This window comes from Urtica dioica, chromosome 8, assembly GCF_054948205.1.
Source record: "Urtica dioica subsp. dioica isolate 48M chromosome 8, U.dioica_male_clone48M_v1_H2, whole genome shotgun sequence".
Classification (NCBI taxonomy): Eukaryota; Viridiplantae; Streptophyta; class Magnoliopsida; order Rosales; family Urticaceae; genus Urtica; species Urtica dioica.
This window is the reverse complement of record NC_142763.1, coordinates 39,570,333-39,589,730: the sequence shown is the minus strand read 5'-3', so window position 1 is coordinate 39,589,730 and position 19,398 is coordinate 39,570,333. Positions and strand designations below refer to the sequence as shown.

General features: G+C 33.7%; 1 protein-coding gene across 1 annotated transcript; it reads right to left on the bottom strand.

Moving 5' to 3' along the window:
• Positions 1–6,546: 6,546 nt before the first annotated feature.
• Positions 6,547–15,986, bottom strand: LOC149389757 (subtilisin-like protease SBT3.9). Its single transcript, XM_089623165.1, has 10 exons — positions 15,773–15,986; positions 15,585–15,676; positions 14,320–14,417; positions 14,060–14,212; positions 9,013–9,674; positions 8,408–8,493; positions 8,071–8,310; positions 7,842–7,956; positions 7,460–7,634; positions 6,547–7,365 (listed from the first exon to the last, which is right to left on the bottom strand). The coding sequence occupies exons 1-10, from the start codon at positions 15,947–15,949 to the stop codon at positions 6,791–6,793; spliced, it is 2,373 nt and encodes a 790-aa protein (XP_089479291.1). The 5' UTR covers positions 15,950–15,986; the 3' UTR covers positions 6,547–6,790.
• Between the last annotated feature and the right edge of the window lie 3,412 nt (positions 15,987–19,398).

Here is a 19,398-nt window from a genome sequence, read left to right as displayed (position 1 = left end):
TGAGGAGAGAGAGATGTGAGGAGAGAGAAGTGAGGAGAGAGAGACTAACCGGGGAGGACGAGGACGGCGTCGGCGGCACACGGCGGAGGACGGCACACGGCGGACGGCGGGAGAGGAGGAAATGGGCGAGAATTTGGCGGACGGCGGGAGAGGTTGAAATGGGCGAGATTTCGGCCGATTAGGCCGTGAAAATGAAAATGGGGGAAACTGATACGCGACCTGGTATTTAAAGACATTTACCGACGATAAAATCGTCGCTAAATGATTAACTTTCGTAGCTAAATGAACTTACCTTTTCAGTTCATAACCAGGCATTTGGCGACGATTAAATCGTCGCTAATAGTTTTCCTACATATTTAGCGACGATTTAATCGTCGCTAAATCATTTCGTTTTAATTAAATTGGAGGGATTTTTCCCTCTTCAAAATTCGTCAAAATTTAAAATTATTTAGCGACGATATTATCGTCGCTAAATCATTTTGTTTTAATTAAATTGGAGAGATTTTTCCCTCTTTAAAATTCGTTAAAATTCTAAATTAATTCGAAATTATTAGCGACGATAATATCGTCGATAAATGAATTCAAAACACTTTAGCGACGATAATATCGTCGCTAAATATATTCCCGCGAACTTAGCGACGACAAAAAATAATTAGCTACAATATTATCGTCGCTAATTATCTTTGCCGCCAAACTTTAAAAGTTTTCGCACGAAATAATTAGCGACGATAATATCGTCGCTAAAAGCATGATTAGCGACGATATATTAGCGACGATTAAGTCGTCGCTAATAGTTTCATAGCTAAATGTCATATTTCTTGTAGTGTCTTCATATTATTTTTTTATTATTCTATTAGTTTTTTTAAATTAATTATTTTCGCAATTTGTTTATATCCCTCACATCTGATTTATACAATATTGAATATATAGACCAACACCTGAGAGTCATATTAAGAAAACATGATTACCATGCAACATTATCAAAATAAACTTTTTCATCTCTTTAACAGCCATTTTATTTTAACTCCCACTCGTCCCAATACCTAAAAACCTTTTTAAGAGTGAGGTATAGCCCAAATGAATATAACAATAACGTATCTACCGGTTAAAGGGTCGTACCGTAAAAAACGGAGGGTTAGTCTTGTATTCGGCGTCGCCGAGCACATATCTCATCTCTGATCCACTAAGAATGAGTACTGATTTTTACGAGTATACTAATACTGATACCTGTACCCGCTTTGAAAATACTCGTTAACTCGCACAAGTTAACCCTTTTATCTAACAGAGTGTATAACGGGTGTCGAAACTGTCCACCCATTATCCATTTAAAATCTATCTTAGACTGTCTATTTAAAATGACAATGGTACTGCAATTTAGAGTTTGAAGTACTAGACTAAATCAGACACTTGAATGTTACAAAAACAACAACAAAAAAGCATTCAACAACGTCTAAGCCATCATGATTCATGCTTTAAGAGGTTACAACTAGTCCTAGTTACAACACAAGAAAAATACCATTAAACAATATTTAAGTGATCATGATTCATCCATTTAGTCTAAAGGCCCCCGTGATGCTTGATGAAGACATTTCCTAAACAATAAAAGATTTTCTCTAAAATCCTAAAACACACAAATATTAAAAAAAAAAGTACCTCTCGGTCACTAGTATCTTCTATCATCCCAATTACATGTCAACATGGTTGGAAGACTTCTTATTAATAAACAAAGAGATAATAATGAAAATAAGTATGAAAATAATTTACTTTGAAATTGAAATGCAATTGTAAACACAACAAGTTTACTTTAAATTTCACTCAACAACCAATTTTGAGTACATTAATGCTTCTAAGGTTGTTGGCAAAAGTCTACTACAGTGCGGATTTACGACTCTTCCACTCATCGAGAAAGTAGACTCGAAAGCGACATTGGACATAGGAATATCAAATATATCTTTAGCTACTTGAGATAGTATAAAAAAAATTTACTTTGTATGCTTTTCACCAACTCAACACATTGAAGTCTTCTTTCACAGGCATGAGATATTCTCCTAAATAAAAATTCAAATTACTCTTGACATTCTCAAGCGAGTCTTCACTTTATAAAAATGTTTCAAACCTAATTTTATGATTCCTTGAACATTTGCATCTTTTTTGGCTCGTCATGATTTTTCGGTATTTTAGATGTGGCTTATCTTCAGCCACATTGGTTCTTACTATAAGTTCTTATAGGCCATGAAGATTTTCATGGATAGGAATCATAGGAATGGTGACATTTTCTTTTCTTTTTTTGTCATTTAATTACTTTTTCTCCTTCAATGGTGGAGCCCATAAAATACAAGGTAACAGGAAAAAAAAACGTGAACTTGTTTGAAATAATATGGTTATGGACCATCTATGTTGAGAACTTTGAAATAGAAAGAAAGGAAATAAGAAAGAAGAAGAAAGTGCTTCTTTTTATAATGGGAAGTCTAATCGTTATATTTATACACTTGTAAATTGCAATGACAATTACTACCATGTGGCATATTTTTAAGGAGATGAAAGAATTATTAATATGGTTCTAAGTTGATTAGTTAAATTTGTAGTTTGGAAAAATTAATGTTTCTATAACATCCTACATTGTCATGTTCCATCTTGAAAACACTTTAATCTATTAGGCAGATTCAACCAAATCTGATTTTTTGAGTATTTTGCGCAAATTTTACTTTTATGCAAACAATATTTATAAAAGTAAAACCCAAAGAAGACATTCCGGCCAGGGTTTAACTTCTATAAAAGAGATATTTTTCGTATAGGAGTCTAGTTTACAGATTTTCTATTTCTGCGATGCCCTTGAGCGAAAACTTGTTCTCTATGTGAGTGAAATTATTTATGTCTAAGTTCTTCACAGCTTATTTGCGAGTGACAGATGCAGGGTTTGTGTTTGTAATATTGTAGATCGCGTATTGTTATAATGTTGATCAAACACTTGGTGAGTGGTTTAACTAAAAGTGAGAGTATATCAAATTCTAGGATAGCATAAGTTGAAATTTACGAGTAATCTTAGAAAAACGGCAATGAATGGTTGATCATTCAGCTAAGGTCGTTGTGTACTATTCTATAATATTATTAATCCAGATGTAGGTAATCATTGGTGAAATTAAATTAACAATTTTGTTTGTTATTTACTTCCATACTTTTACTTTGTGAAATTTGTTGTAACTAGCCAAGTTTGCCATTTTTATTGGGAGAATAGCCAATGTTTCATTTTATTAAGCAAATAGCCCATATTTTCGGCTCAGACCATAATGCCCTTGGTAAATTCGCGATAAGTTAATTGAATTAACCTACTGGAGTGAGTTAGGTTAATTAATTAACTGATCCATTTGAAATTCTAAAAAAATTTACAAAAATCATAACTTAAGTCAATTGATATTCAAAGCATTCAATTAATTAACCTAATTCCTAATTCAATCATTTAGTAAATTAAATTTACTCACAAAAAAATTCAGAACCTAATCTAATTTTTTCAACCAATAAGTTAATTTAATTAACCTAACTCAATTCCATGAGTTAATTAAATTAACTTATCGCGAATCCCAAATAATCATCAAATCCCTCGCCGGAATCCTCTCTTCCCCGCCGGAAACTCGACTTTGACCTCGCGGCCGTGGAGGACTGCGATTTTCCTCTCCTCGATTGTCGCCGTTGCTCCGGGGCCTGGCTTCGCTTCGTCAGAGATGGAGGCGGCAATTCCGGCGATCTCGTTGGAGATGAGAGGGATTGATCCGTTGCTATGCTTCACCCTGGAGGACTGCGATATTCCTCTCCTCGATCATCGCCGTCGCACCGGCGCCTGACTTCGCGTCGTCGGAGACGGAGGCGGCGATTCTGGCGATCTCATTGGAGATGGAGGCGGCGATTCCGACGATCTCGTCGGAGACGGAGGCGGCTATTCCGGCGATCCGGAGTTGTGCTTCACCCTGGTTTTCCGGCTCCGGGAATGAGCGCAGAGGAGAAATACTAGGGCTAGGGCTCCGATTGGGAGAGAGAGAGGATCACGATTACCACGTAGAGACCCGAGGTTCACCGGGAGAGAAAGAACGAAGGTGAAGAACAAAGTTTTTTTTTTTTAGCGAATTGAACGAGTTTTAGTTAGGGGTAGTTTAGGAAGTGTTTAAATATTGGGCTATTTACTTAATAAATTGAAACTTGGTCTACTCCCTTAATTTTGGTGGGTCAATTAGGCTATTGAGCAAAATAGCCCCTTTTACTTTTGTATCTAATTGGTATAATTTATCTTATCACCTATATTGTCAATGACATCATAAAACAACAGTAGCTCCAAATTTTTTTTTTAAAGAAAAAGCAATAAATAAGAGATTTACTCAAACAATGAAGCAATATAGCATACATCGTGGTTCTAAGCGATCATGATCGAGTTACCAGTACCTTACGGCATCCGTATTCGATTTTACGGATAAATAAGTGTTAATTTTATGTTTGTTCTAATATGTCTTTGCTTGTTAATTAGTTGGTTATACTAGCTGGCCTACGAGCACACTATATTGACTATTATTAAAAAAAATTGTTTGTTAACGATCTTTAGTAAATAAAATAGTTGTGTTTATGTATTTCAGGAATTTGTTGCAATTAGTCCTTTCATGAATTTAGTCCAAATTTTATTTAATTAAAAAATAGCTCACTAGCCTGCGATAAATTAAATTAACTAAAAAATAATTAAATTAACTCTTTAGTTAATTTAATTTATTATCGTCTGGTTGGCTATTTTATTAATAAAATGAAGCTTAGCCTATTTATTTAAAAAGAGGGTGGGCTATTGGACTACTGACCTAATTGTCCCTATATATTTATATTTTTTTACGTAAATATATAATAGTATCTTCTAATTATATTGTTACTACAACGGTCGTTCACTAGGACAAATATGGCTTTTAGTTGAGGATGACTTCCGGATTGAGTCACCAAAAGACAAAAAAATCTCGCTCATTTTAGTTGGCATATTGAGTATCGGATGCGACATGTCGCATCCGAAAGTGAGACAGACTTTCTATGACGATCCGACTTTTCGGACCGTCTTTCTTATCTTCTTTTTTAAACTTTAGAAAATTCTTTAGAGTAACGGGAGGGTTTTTTTTTTTTACACAATCTTACAAAGACGTACGAAAATTTTAAAGATTTTAAAAAGAAACAAAAGTATTAAAGAAACATATAGATTGCATTTCAAAAATATCTTGAGAAGTACTTAACCAAAACTGAAAATATGAAATACCAATTTTAAACCAACCATAACAGCAAAATAATAAAAGCTCAACCAAATTAGAAAAAAAAAAAAAAAAACTCTTTGAAACTTCATAACTTCGAAATTGTTGAAAAATGAAAACTTTAAAATTTATCTTTTAATGACTTGTAGCGGAAGACCTATTTCGTAAATGGAAACCATGACTTAACCCTCTCGCTATCGACGCCGCTAGTCCACCCTGCTCAGTTCCTTGCAAGTTGTTTACCTACAACACAGACGTATATATTTTTTTTTCTGAAGAAATGAGCTTACGCTCAACGAAAATAATATAAAGCTCACAAAATTAAAAGAGTAATGCAATGCATGAACCGGTTATTGGTATTTTGAAACTAATTGCTAGATTGATTTTTCTTTTCTTGATTCTATCAACTTTTAGTTCGGGGTGCCCCTAGGGTAGTCGTACCAATTTCAGTGTACACTTTAGATAGGAAGACATGAGGGTTATAAAGTCCCACATTTCGCTCTATCTTTCGAACTTATTAGGGCCTCGGCCCGAGAAATTTCCCCATTTGATCCTCGGCCCGGGAAACTTCACCTTAATACCTCTCGAGGCGATACGACTCCCTTGTTTATCTTTATCTTTTCACTTTTAAAATTACGTTACATACTGATATGATATGTACATAAAAACTTTCAAACAATATGCTCATACAATACATGACTAAAAAAAATATAAAACAGGTACATTCTCAAATCTACTTTAACTTAACACCGAATAGTTTACCAAACATAAATCCAACTACTACAATCAATCACACAATCAAATAAAGAAACAACTACTCAAAAATATCCTATTATGAACTTTGGATGGCTGGATATTATATAAAGATGCATCGTGCTTGTAAAGATATTATGTTCCGTGCAGTTTGCCGTTAACATTAGTTAAATATAAAAATAGCAAATAAAAATAAAACATGTGTAAAAATTACACGTAGATTAAAACAGAAGAAAGCTGAAAACCCAAAACCAAACGACTGTGAAGAGTCCAAATAAATAAAAACGACTGTGAAGAGCTAAACGACACAGCGTATCAACTATTGGGTCTCGATATATGCTAAGGTTACTCGCATCTTATGAACATTGTACAAGTATAAAGTTTTGTTTCAACAAAATTTTTTTCATGTAAGTAAGGAGGCTGGTCAAATTAGTTGAAATTAATCCGATACCATGAGAAGGAGTTCGATCATTGTTTTGTTGGGTAACTGAGGTTCATTGCTGATTATCTGATAAATTTGAACTGCAAATCCACTGGTAATATGAGTGCATTCCCCAACATTCAATATATGTTTTAAAAAAGACGTGGTTACAGAATAAATCGAAGAAAGCATTACAGAGAGACTTTTCAGAGCTACAGTGTTGCTTTCACTGATTTACTAATTATGAAAATAAAAACATACACACACGAACAAAATACAAGTAATAAAATTAAAAACATTTCCAAACTTAGCCCAAATAGATTCTTGAAATGAACTTGGGGATATTCTTGATTTAAGCATCTGAATAAGATTCAAGTGCGATAACCCGAGCAACAATCGGGCTACGAACGGAATGCTTTCCGTCTTCCCAAGTGATGCTACCAAACTTGTAATACCCATTTAGCTTCTCATCAGAGAAGAAGTTGAGTTTGTAAGACAAGCTCTTAATGCCAGCACTGAATCTCAGTGTTTTTGGCTCGACCGATACGTTTATTCCCGGAGGAGCCTCTATTGTGGCCTTATACACCGAATCCACGGCTCCCACGTTCGTCACGGTCCTCGTCACACCAACTTTGATTCCACTCCTCAGCTCCGGAACGGATATCGAAGGAAGGTTCAAGTCCAACGGAGCCTTGATTCGTCCCCCACAGCTTCTTTTCTTGTGGGTCAAGATAGCAAGAGATGAGTCGCCGAAACCCTCCGCGCAAAGATAGTCCACGTAGTCTTGTGTTGTGACATCGTAAATGAGGCCCGGATCCAATACTTTGTCCGGGTTGACCTGTCCGCCTCCGATGTCAAACGGGTCCGCCACTTTACGGTTCGGGCCTTCTGCGTAGATTTTTGAACCATCCGTTCCGACTTGATACGCTGCGATTCAAATTAAAAAAATATTTCATCCATCTGAACATCATTGCATTGTGAGGTAGTAAAATTAATGCTAAATAAGGAAATTTGGACTTGCCCGTTGTCACAAGAGCTGATCTTATGTACGCAGGTGTCCAATCTTTGTGAGCGGATTTTATGAGAGCAGCGATTCCAGAAACATGCGGACATGCCATTGAAGTTCCCGATTCGAAGGCGTAATTACCGTTCAACACCGCAGCTAATATATTTACTCCGGGGGCTGCTATATCGGGCTACACACAGTCGTTGAAATTATTATTATTTTTTGTAAGAAGTCAATAATATTGAGAACACTAAACAAGAGAGCTAATTTATTAAGTTACGGCTTTTTTGAACAAGCAAGCAACCTTTGAATTTTACGTATTATGGTAGCTTGATCCTTTTTTTTTGGCACAAAAAGTCCCTAAATTTTAAAAGATTGCCATTCATGTTGGGCGTACCTTTAAAACATCCGGCGTCAACGTGCACGGTCCTCTCGATGAGAAAGTAGCAACTCGCGGGGACGGAACTTTTCCAATAGATGTACTCGGGTAGCTAAGTTTTGCGGTTGGAGATCTAAATAAAATATTGAACATTAAACACCTTTATTTCCTTACACTACTTGCTTTATATTTTAATTTTTTAATATATATGATCAATGATTGAAAAATGAAAGAAAAAAATGCATACGTTTCAGAGGTTACGTAGTAGTATACTTTTGTAGCGACTGAGTAATCAAGAACAACACATGGAATACTACATGAGGAAAATACGTCGGAGCGTTGCTGAGCGAATATGACTCCGATTCCTCCGGCTTTTTTTACTACTTCTGCTGCTAAACTTACGCCTATCTGCGCTAAAGCTGAGATACACAGCACTATTTTCCCCTTTGTCAATGTTGAATTCAAGTATCCCGGAAGGCACTCGAAGCTTAAAAATGAACATCATATAGCATGATTCGTTAATTAGTGATGAAAATGAATAACTCGCGACCAGAAATTTACAGAGAATTAAAAAGAGACGTTACGAGGTTGCTTCTTCCGAGGCTACTTGGCCGGAGAATGCAAGGGCACCGAAAACACCACGTGTCCCTCCAAAAGAAATAGATTGGCCCTACAAGCATAAGGGTAGACATTAAAACATATTAAAAATTCATTAATTGAATTTGGATAATTGCGATCAATTCAAGAACAAAGAAGTGGTGATTTACAGGTGTGTTCTCTTATATATTAATTATGATACTAAAATATCTTGAGGTTGAGCTCAAAAGAGTCACTGGCAAGTTAAGGTTCGCACATCGGCTGGAACTCTATGGTACATGACACTAAGGGTCTCTTTAGAAGCCGAAATATATGAGAGAAAATGAAGAAAGATGGTGAAAAAGGGACATGAAAGTGGACCCTATTTCGATGAATTTCATTTTTCACCTGTTTTCTAGGAAAATATATAGAATTTCATCTTTTAATCATGCAATTTTCCTCCTATTTTCCTTCTCATTTTCTTTCCCTCCTAATTTTCATGAATCCAAACAACACATAAGACTGATTCCCCTCTTAATTTTCCTTCTCATTTATTTATTTAGTTCAAACATACCCTAATACTCAATCGGAATCAAGTTTAAAGGGTCATTACCCAAACAGTCTTGTTGTTTCCAAGAGAAATTCTTGTTGGGAAGGCTCTATCAACAGTGGTGGCCGCAACACTAACAATCCAAGGAGCGGCGTTCCCGACTGTTTGTGAAACGGGGCCATCATTTCCTGCTGATGCAACGACTGTTATTCGGTGAACCGTTGCATGGAAAGAACCCACAGCAACCAAATCCGATTCATCATTGTATAGCTCAAACGGCACCGAGCCACCGATAGAGGCGGATAGAACGTCAACACCATCGTGGATGGCTTTATCGAATGCCTTTAGACAATCGGAACCTGTGCCTTGCCCGGCTTCTCCCCACATGGTCTTGTAAATCGCCAGATGGGCCCGAGGAGCTCCTCCTCTGGCCACTCCGCTGGCGAGCCCGTCCACGTTTGCGTTCTCTACGAAATTCCCGCCGGCTGTCGATGCAGTGTGCGTTCCGTGCGAGTTGAAATCCCGCGGCGATAGGTATTCATCAAAGCTAGAGAGGTTGACGTTGAATAGTTCAGCATATCCTCTCACAAACCAGCGAGCGCCGATGATTTTCTTGTTACAATTTGTGTGATTGAATTGAGCTCCTTTTTGGCACACACCTTTCCAACGAGATGGGATTTCAGGCATTCCGTCGTCTTTAAAGCTTTTGGATTCTGGCCAAATACCTGCACATGTCCAAAAATAGATCCAAGAATTGTATTTTATGTACATGAAAATATAAATTGCATATAATATTGATTTTATGAATCCAACAGCAAAAACAACGTGTCTATAGTATTTATCACGAAATTAGTAGTTTTCAAGTTGTAAGCAATAAAATTTGTTTATTGGTGTTGGGCTATATTTAACTTTTTTACTGTTTAAATTTTCATTTATAAGAAACGTGATCTCAAATAACTATTGAAAAATTATATGGACTAAGCGACTTGAAACGTGGAAATTGCAATCTAGCCAACGTTTCAGTTAAGTTTCAAACATAACCACAATTGATGACGTGATTTTTATTAGTCATTTAACAATTTACATGTATCATTTGTTTAAAAGTCGGCTGAATATCTCACCTATTTATTTTGGTTTATTTTCGTTTATTTACTACACGCATAAATAAAAACTAACGAAAATTTATTGACGATTTACAAGTTACTTATTTCAATAAATATTTAATTTGTTTCTTATATTATATTCATTAATGATTTTCCTTTTAAATATTCAAATTTGAATCCAAGCAAGTACTAAGCCTGATGATGTTATTGACTTTCTTATTAGTAGGACTCAAACGTTGGCTGCTGTTTTATTTTCACTCATTTAAACCACACAAGGGTATATTCGATATTTCATTGCCGTGAATTTCAGTAAATGGTTAGACTACAAAATTTACCAAACGTGGACTAGATCTTAAATATCACGTTTCAAAAAGGCAACGTTGCTAGTTTTCCCATAACTATTTATAGTTTGAAATACTGTTTTAACGGATTTAAAACAACCACAAAATAAATGTTGCACTTTATAAATACTAGTTATGTAATTTTCCTAAATGATATTAGAATATTCTCAATAGAGCTGTGCACGGTACGATCCGGTTCAAAACAAGCCAAAAAGCTAGACTAGACCGCTCAAATGGTCCAAGAAAATCAAAACCGGACCGGACCAAAAAATTGTAAAAACCGTACCGGACCGGACCAAAAAATTGTAAAAACTGGATCGAACCAAAAAATTGTAAAAACCAGACCATACCGGCCCGATTTGAACAGTCCGGTTCAGTTTAAGAAGAGATAAATATAAGAAGGGAACCCAAAAAAATCTGTGCATGCTAATGAGCATGCAAAGAAGAAAGATGTCTCGAAGAAATTTATGGTAGGATAAATTATTGTGCATGGAGTTTGGATGAAGAGAATCACTATTCAAAGAAGTGCCGATGGTATGTCCAGAGGTGTTTCTTCTATTGGTAACCCCTGTTTGACCAGAAAAAAATCTTCCGCTCGCAAAGCTGTGAAAAAGGCGGAGCAGAAAGTCCCTCTTTCCATCACTAACATCACCAAAAAAAACCTCCTCGTCAGAGTCCTATGAAGAAAACCGATATGTTCCTTTAACTACTCAAGATCCTCTTGTGCCTCATTCTTAAGACTAGGCCATCATCTCTCCTACCGAAGGTCCGCCTGTAATGATTCAAGGTAACTGTGTGAGGTTACTAATTTTGATGTTGAGAATGTGGAGAACCTAGAGAATAAGCCTAATGTTGTTGGGGGACCAAAGATTCGGATCACCTAATCTCTTGTAGATTTTTTTTTCTTAGAGTGTGATAATCCCCTTAACGAGAATGTGATTGATGTCATTCTTAATTTGTTCACTCCTATTATTGATCTCTCAGAGGGAAATTGTAATTCTCCAAGTGATCTTGTTGTAAAAAAAAGGATGCCTCCACTTCTTCTTATCCAAGAGTTTTTGATGTCCACGCTGAAGGATAGAAGACTATCTTGCAAGAATTGAACATAAATGTTCATGATGATTGACTAAGAAGGGTCTCCTTGTGCCTATTGTTCCGAGTGTCAAGAAAGTCATTTTTCATAAGATTGTTGTTACTAGCTATGAACCCTCTTCTCATGGCTCTAGCGTAACTTCATGTCTTACTTCTTTACTCTATTAGGTTGTGCTATTTTTTTATATTGTGGTGAGTACATCTTCTACCATGTCTTGAAACATGTCGAATCCTATGATGTTATAAGTTGTCTATTGAGTCTCCTTCTTTGATCTGTGGTATCCTTCTCTCTCAAAAGAAGTAAAAGAATGTTGATGATGTTATTGCTGAGTTTTAGCTACGAGCTCTTTCAGGGAAAACATGTCATTGAATTTGTTGAGCCATCTTCTAGCCCTAACACTGACGTTGACTTGTGTGCTGATTGTGAGCTCTTGATGTTACCCCTCTCTCTCCGGCCCTATGAGATGTTACATTCTCAAATTCATGAAGTTTGAGCTTTGCAGAAATCATCACCACCGCAACCTACAAGAAAGCTATTTGTGATGGGCTGATCAAGCTGCTACTGTTGATGATACTTTTGATGCTGCAACTGCTCCCTCATCTAGGTCTTCTTCTGTTGTGTTCAGGCCTATCACTCGATCGTGTCCAGATCTGATGAAGAAGAACGTTCTATGTGATTTGCGCTTCGCTGTTTTTAGTTTTTATGTTTGATATTTGTGACTTTTGGTTGTACTTTTTTTTGCTTTTTGGTATATTCTTGGATTTGTTTCATACTATGTTTTTCATTCCCCTATTTTGGTTTGTCATTGCCTTTGGACTATTTTTGAGGCAATCAAGGTAATATGTAGTTAATTTTCTATATATTTTAGTACTTTTAATTATTGGCCGTTTGGAACCGTTTGATATTGATCACAGTTTTATCAATAATATTCGGCTCTGTTTGGAACCCAAAAAATGTGAGGGAAAAGAAAATGAGAATTGTTGTGTTTTTCTTGTTTTATTTGAATTGAGAATATAAGAGAGAAATTTATTTTTCAACAATTCTAAATATAACAATTTTTTAAAATTTTTTCCAAACATTCTCACTGTATCATTTTCATTTTCTTTCAAATTTTCATTTTCTCTTACGTGTTTTGGGTTTCAAACAAAGTCGTAGTGATTCGTATTTGATAATTATATCGGGTTGTGTTCAAGAACATAGTGCTTGTTTCAAAATAAATAAATGAGAAATTTGCAGCAATAATATTAATTCTTTGTACTTACTAAAAATCAACAAAAACTTAAGCATTGATACATTTAGTATCAAATGTATCATGGAATCAATCAGTTCGTGACTGATTTGGTACCTGATGTGTCAATATATGAGTTTCGGTAATTGTCAAGCAATGATATTATTGCTGTCAATTTCTTTAAATAAATTGTTAGTGGTAGAATATTTACCCGATCAAACTTTAATGTAACTAAATATATAAGAAAAAACATAAAGATTTTTGAAGTACTTTTTTCTCGAAATCTTATAAATAGTATTCCTACACAACTTTTTTTTTTATATTTTACCAGTATTATATATATATATATATATATATATATATATATATATATATATATATATATATATATATAGATCTAGATGTTATTGGAGTATTTCCAGCCCAAGCTCCATAAATGTTGTTTTTTACACTTCAAAATGCAATCTATGTCACTTCAAACAATATTTCATTTCCAACTCAATTCTCCATTTTTTTAATACCAAAAAAGCATATTCCATATTTTCTCTAATATTTTAATAATTTTAACTTCCTAATTATTACACTATAATCCATATATATTTTTGTATCTTTTGTATCCAACCATACTGTATAATTTGTTTGACATATTATATAAATTTAGAATGATTACGTGACTCTTCCAATAAAGACAAAGTAATATTTTTTTTTATAATATAAACACACATTACATTTAACATTTTAGTACTTGGCAAATAATTATAAAGTAAAGTGCATCATACTAAAATACTAATTAGAGAACTTTACATATATAAAAAAAACATAAGCTATAGATAATAAAAATAAAAAATATAAACAATTTATTATTTAGTCTTGTTCATTAATATACTTTTCCCACACATGATCTATCAATATGTTTGCACTTAATTTTGTAATGTATTCTTTTTATCATATTGTTTGCACTTGATTTTGTAATGTAAAATGTTTAGCCGTTAATTTGTTAGAGGTTCTAATTTGTATATATGTCATGTAGTTAATTAATGACTATTTTTGATTGATGTTCATATCAAATTAGAATAACATAAAATGATTTTGTGATAAATTAATAATCACATAATATATATTAAAATATAATAAGTTTTGTTGTCGTTCCGCAAATAGTTAAATTATTAAAATATTATTATAACACACTCTAAAATAGAGTAAAATGAATAGTAAAATTTCATATTTGGAGTTTTCCTATTCACTCACTCCGTAAGGGAGTGAGAAATGAGGTTAAATTACAGAATATTCAATCCCATTTTGTCACATCCCATTCTATTATGGAGTTGGTCGGAGATGATCTTACCACTATCGATAATGCCAATTATAGTTCCTTTTCCCATATTCCTTGTCAAAAGGTTTTGTGGGCTTTTATGATGAATTCCTAAGAAGTCCCAACTCCTAGTCGTATGTTGCTTCACAATGTGGTCTCGAATGACTCTGACGACTTCTGGAAGTTCTGCGACGATATTGAGCCAAAATTATTAACGGATGACAAAATTTAACGTGCAGTATTTTTAAGGGTCTTACGAAAAGCTACTATAAGTAACAGAAATTATAATTTACTTGCAATAGCCCTTGCTTCATCATTTGATAATCTTGCTGCGAATCCAGAAAAGCCATGTCTGTAACTGTATATAATAGACTTCTTCGCAGCTTCCTTGCTTCAGATACAGATGTTTAAATCCCCAAAAAGCAATTTTACAATGTATGAGTTGTAACAATCGATCTAAACTGCAGTTTTAGTATATGAATATGGACCGCAATTTTAGGACCATCAGCTTAAAAATTGGTGGTGATCATGTGTTATAAAATTCTTTGGTTTTCATCTATTACATTAGATCTAAATAAAGTGTCTTAATATAGTTTCAAATGGGATCTTTCATGATATAATCAGTGATTTTAATCAAATAAACATTAATAACTATAAGCTTGGATTATACAAAATTTCACTGAAAATGAACAAAAAAATTTAGACAGGTTAAAATACCAAAATAGGTTCAGGGAGGTGAGCCCTGGGAAATAAAGCTATAATGAAAAGTATATCTAGAGAATTTCTAAAAATTCACAGGCCGGTACCAATTAAAATAAGCACATGAAAAGTATATTTTGACAAAACAAATGGAAACACATGGTTGTTATTTTCATTTATACCATATATAACTTTGATTTTGTTTACTGTTAATTTATACACACGATGATTAAGTTATAATAAAATATTCTATTACTGATTTTATTGGAAAGTGCAAACTCATTTCTTACGAGTTCTCTCTCTCTCTCTCTCTCTACATATATATATATATATATATATATATATATATACACACACATATATATGAAAACTCAACTTTATAGTTACAAAATTTTATTAACAAAACCAATTGCTATTTGGTAAATTTCAAGTAGTTACACAATTTTATTAACAAAACCAATTGTTATATATCTACTATTTGATAAATTTTAAGTAAATAATTTCAAAATTTTATTAACAAAACCAAAATGGCGTTGATAATTGTAAATAATCGTTAATAATTGTAAATAAATTTTCAGAATCTAACAGCATAAAGTAATGTTAAATACATCCAATGCGACATCATCATGATTACTATTTACTTAAAATTTTTATAAAAATGTGACTATTTAGCAAATTCATAAAATTTGTTGGCTTACCAACTAAAATAGCTCCTCTTATCTCTTGAAAATATGTTTTTGTATCAACACAAATATCTTTTAAACTTGGGTAGACATTAAAATATCATTTTATTTTCAACAAAAATCATTGGTATATATTTACAAAAAAAAAAAAAAAATCCAAAATTTGTCAACATTACCTTCCCAAGAAGTCAGATAACAACCTATAATGTGACTTTTTAGTTTCCGTAGGATCCTCCTGTTTCTTCTCTCCTAAGTAAACGATGTGAACCTGTAAAGAAGAACATAACTCTGAGATGTCTACGTACTTCAAGATATAGAAGCAACCGTAGTACAACATTGTGACTATCAGTTACTCATGGCTTACAGAAGCCTCGACAAGCAGCGTAGCGAGATAGTTCTGAAGAAGAAAGAGAGCAAGAACTACAACAAGAGAGCTTTTGTGATTCCTTGAACATTTCCATATTTTTTGGCTCATGATTTTCCGATTTTCTAGTTGTGGCTTATCTTCGGCCGCACTGGTTCTTACTTTTTTATAGGCCATGAAAAGGTTGTCATGGATAGAAAAGGAATATATTGTGACATTTTCTTTTCTTACTTTGTCATTTGATTACTTTTTCTCCTTCAATGGTGGAGCACATAACATGAGCATAAAAAAAAAAGAAAAAGAAAAAAAAGAACAAACGGTTCATGTTTGGAATAATTGCATTATGGACCACTTAACGATGGAGAAATTTCATTAATTGGGCTTAATAAGCCATTAAATATCAAGATTAGACCCTAATATTTAAAAATATCTGAATATGGACTTTTGGCCCAAAATCGGACAAAAACACCCATGATTCAAAAAACCCATATTTTTATCTCATTTTCAAATGATTTTCATCACAATTCTTTTTCATCTTCGAATTGGTTGCGCTAGGATTAGAATTTTCGGTGGTCGAGCTCACCGCTGAGCTCGTGGGGTTCGGGGCAACGCCCCGATTTTTTTTTTTTAGGAATTTGGGTATGTGTTCAGTTTTGATTTTGAGGGTTTCACATTGAATTTCATCGTACGACATCGTACAGCATCGTACGGCATCGTACGATGAGATACAATGTGAAACCCTCAAAATCGATAAAATTCATACACATTATAATGTATGATGCCGTACGATGCTGTACGATGTCGTACGATGCTGTACGATGCGATACGATGCCGTACGATGAGAAACAATGTGAAAACCCTCAAAATCGAAACTGAACACATACGATGCTGTACGATGTCGTACGATGCTGTACGATGTCGTATGATGCGATACGATGCCGTACGATGAGATTCAATGTGAAACCTTGAAAATCGAAACTGAATAGATACGATGCTGTACGATGTCGTACGATATCGTACGATGCCGTACGATGAGATTCAATGTGAAACCCTCAAAATCGAAACTGAACACATACCCAAATTCATAAAAAAAAAAAAAATCGGTGAGCTCGAACCCTAAACCCTAAACCCCGAACCCCACGAGCTCAGCGGTGAGCTCGACCACCGAAAATTCTAATCCTAGCGCAACCAATTCGAAGACCAAAAGATTTGTGATGAAAATCATTTGAAAATGAGAGAAAAATATGGGTTTTTTGAATCAGGGGTGTTTTTGTCCGATTTTGGGTCAAAAGTCCATATTTAGATATTTTTAAACATTAGGGTCTAATCTTGATATTTAATGGCTTATTAAGCCCAATTAATGAAATTTCTCTAACGATGAGACCTTTGAAAAAGAAATAAAGAAAATGAAACTAATTTTATTTAAGGAAAAATGGTACAAAATAGTCATTTGAACCTATTGATTAGCAAAATAGTCAAAGTTTTAACTTTTCAGCCAAGTAGCCAAATTTACGTTTTCAAAATTTTTTTGACAGGCAAGATTAAAATTTTTGACGATTATTATAAATAATTTATCTCTTTCAAAAAAATTTATCTTAGGGTAAATTTTTTTTAACCAAATTACTGCATATTTTGACTATTTTACTAAATTTAGACAAACTTTGGCTATTTTGCAAATTCATAACTTTAAATTGACTATTTAACTACATCACCCTTTTTTTTTATATCGTTGGAAGTCCAATAATTACATTTTTACACTTGCAAATTGCAATGGCAATTACTACCAAGTGGCATATTATTAAGGAGATGAAAGAATTATGAACATCGTTGTTAAGTTGATTGGTTAAATTTGTAGTTTGGAAAAATTAATTATTCTATAACATCTTATGTCGTCATATTCTTAGCATCTTGAAAACACATGTTAATCTGTTTTCCAGATTAAACCAAATTCGATTATGCGAGTATTTTGCGCAAATCTTACTTTTGTAATAGTGCAATCACTGCTTTTTTTTTTTTTTTTTAAAAGCTATTATTGTATTAGTTTTATGAAATTAATTATTTTCGTAATTTGTTTATATCCCTCGTATATTATTTGTACAATATTAATGATATAGACCAACACCTGAGAGTCATATAAAGAAAACATGATTACCATGCAACATTATCAAAATAAACTTTTTCATCTCTTTAACAACCATTTTATTTTAATTATACTCGTCCCAACACCTACCTTTTTAAGAGTGAGGTATAGCCCAAATGAATATAAAAATAATGTATCTACTGGTTAAAGGGTCGTACCATAAAAACGGAGGGTTAGTCTTGTATTCGGCGCCACCGAGCACATATCTCATCTCCACTAAAAATGAGTACTGATTTTTAAGAGTATACTAATACTGGTACCTGTACCCGCTTTGAAAATACTCGTTAAGTCGCACAGGTTAACCCTTTTATCTAACGGAGTGTATAACGGGTGTTGAAATTGTCCACCCATTACCCATTTAAAATCTAACCGTGTATTCAAATTGACAATGTACTACAGTTTAGAGTTTGAAGTATTAGACTAAATCAGACACTTGAATGTTACAAAAAGAACTACAAAAAAGCATTCAACAATGTCTAAGCCATCATGATTCATGCTTTAAGAGGTTACAACTAGTCCTAGTTACAACACAAGAAAAATACCATTAAACAATATTTAAGTGATCATGATTCATATATTTAGTCTAAAGGCCCTCGTGACGCTTGATGAAGACATTTTCTAAACCAAAAAAAAAAAAAGATTTTCTCTAAAATCCTAAAACACACAATTTTTTTTTTAAAGTACCTCTCGGTCACTAGTATCTTCTATCATCTCAATAATACATGTAAATATGATTGGAAGACTTCTTATTAATAAACAAAGAGATAATAAAGAAAATAAGTATGAAAATAATTTACTTTGAAATTGAAATGCAATTGTAAACACAACAATAAGTTTACTTTAAATTTCACTCAACAACCAATTTTGAGTACATTAATGCTTCTAAGGTTGTTGGCCCCTTCAGTGCGGATTTACGACTCTTCCACTCGTCGAGAAAGTAGATTCGAAGACAACATTGGACATAGGAATATCAAATATATCTTTAGCTACTTGAGGTAGTATCAAAAAATTTACTTTGTATGCTTTTCACCAACTCAATACATTGAAGTCTTTTTTCATAGGCATGAGATATTCTCCTAAATAAATATTCAAATTACTCTTGACATTCTTAAGCGAGTCTTCACTTTATAAAAATGTTTCAAACCTAATTTTATGATTCCTTGAACATTTGCATCTTTTTTGGCTCCTCATGATTTTTCGATATATTAGTTGTGGCTTATCTTCAACCACATTGGTTCTCACTATAAGTTCTTATAGGCCATGAAAATATTGTCATGGATAGGAATCATAGGAATGGCAGACATTTTCTTTTCTTACTTTGTCATTTAATTACTTTTTCTCCTTCGTGGTGGAGCCCAGAAAATACAAGGTAACAGGGTAAAACAAAACCAAAACAAAAACAAAACAAAAACAAACGTGAATTTGTTTGGAATAATAGGATTATGGACCATCTATGATGAGAACTTTGAAAAAGAAATAAAGGAAA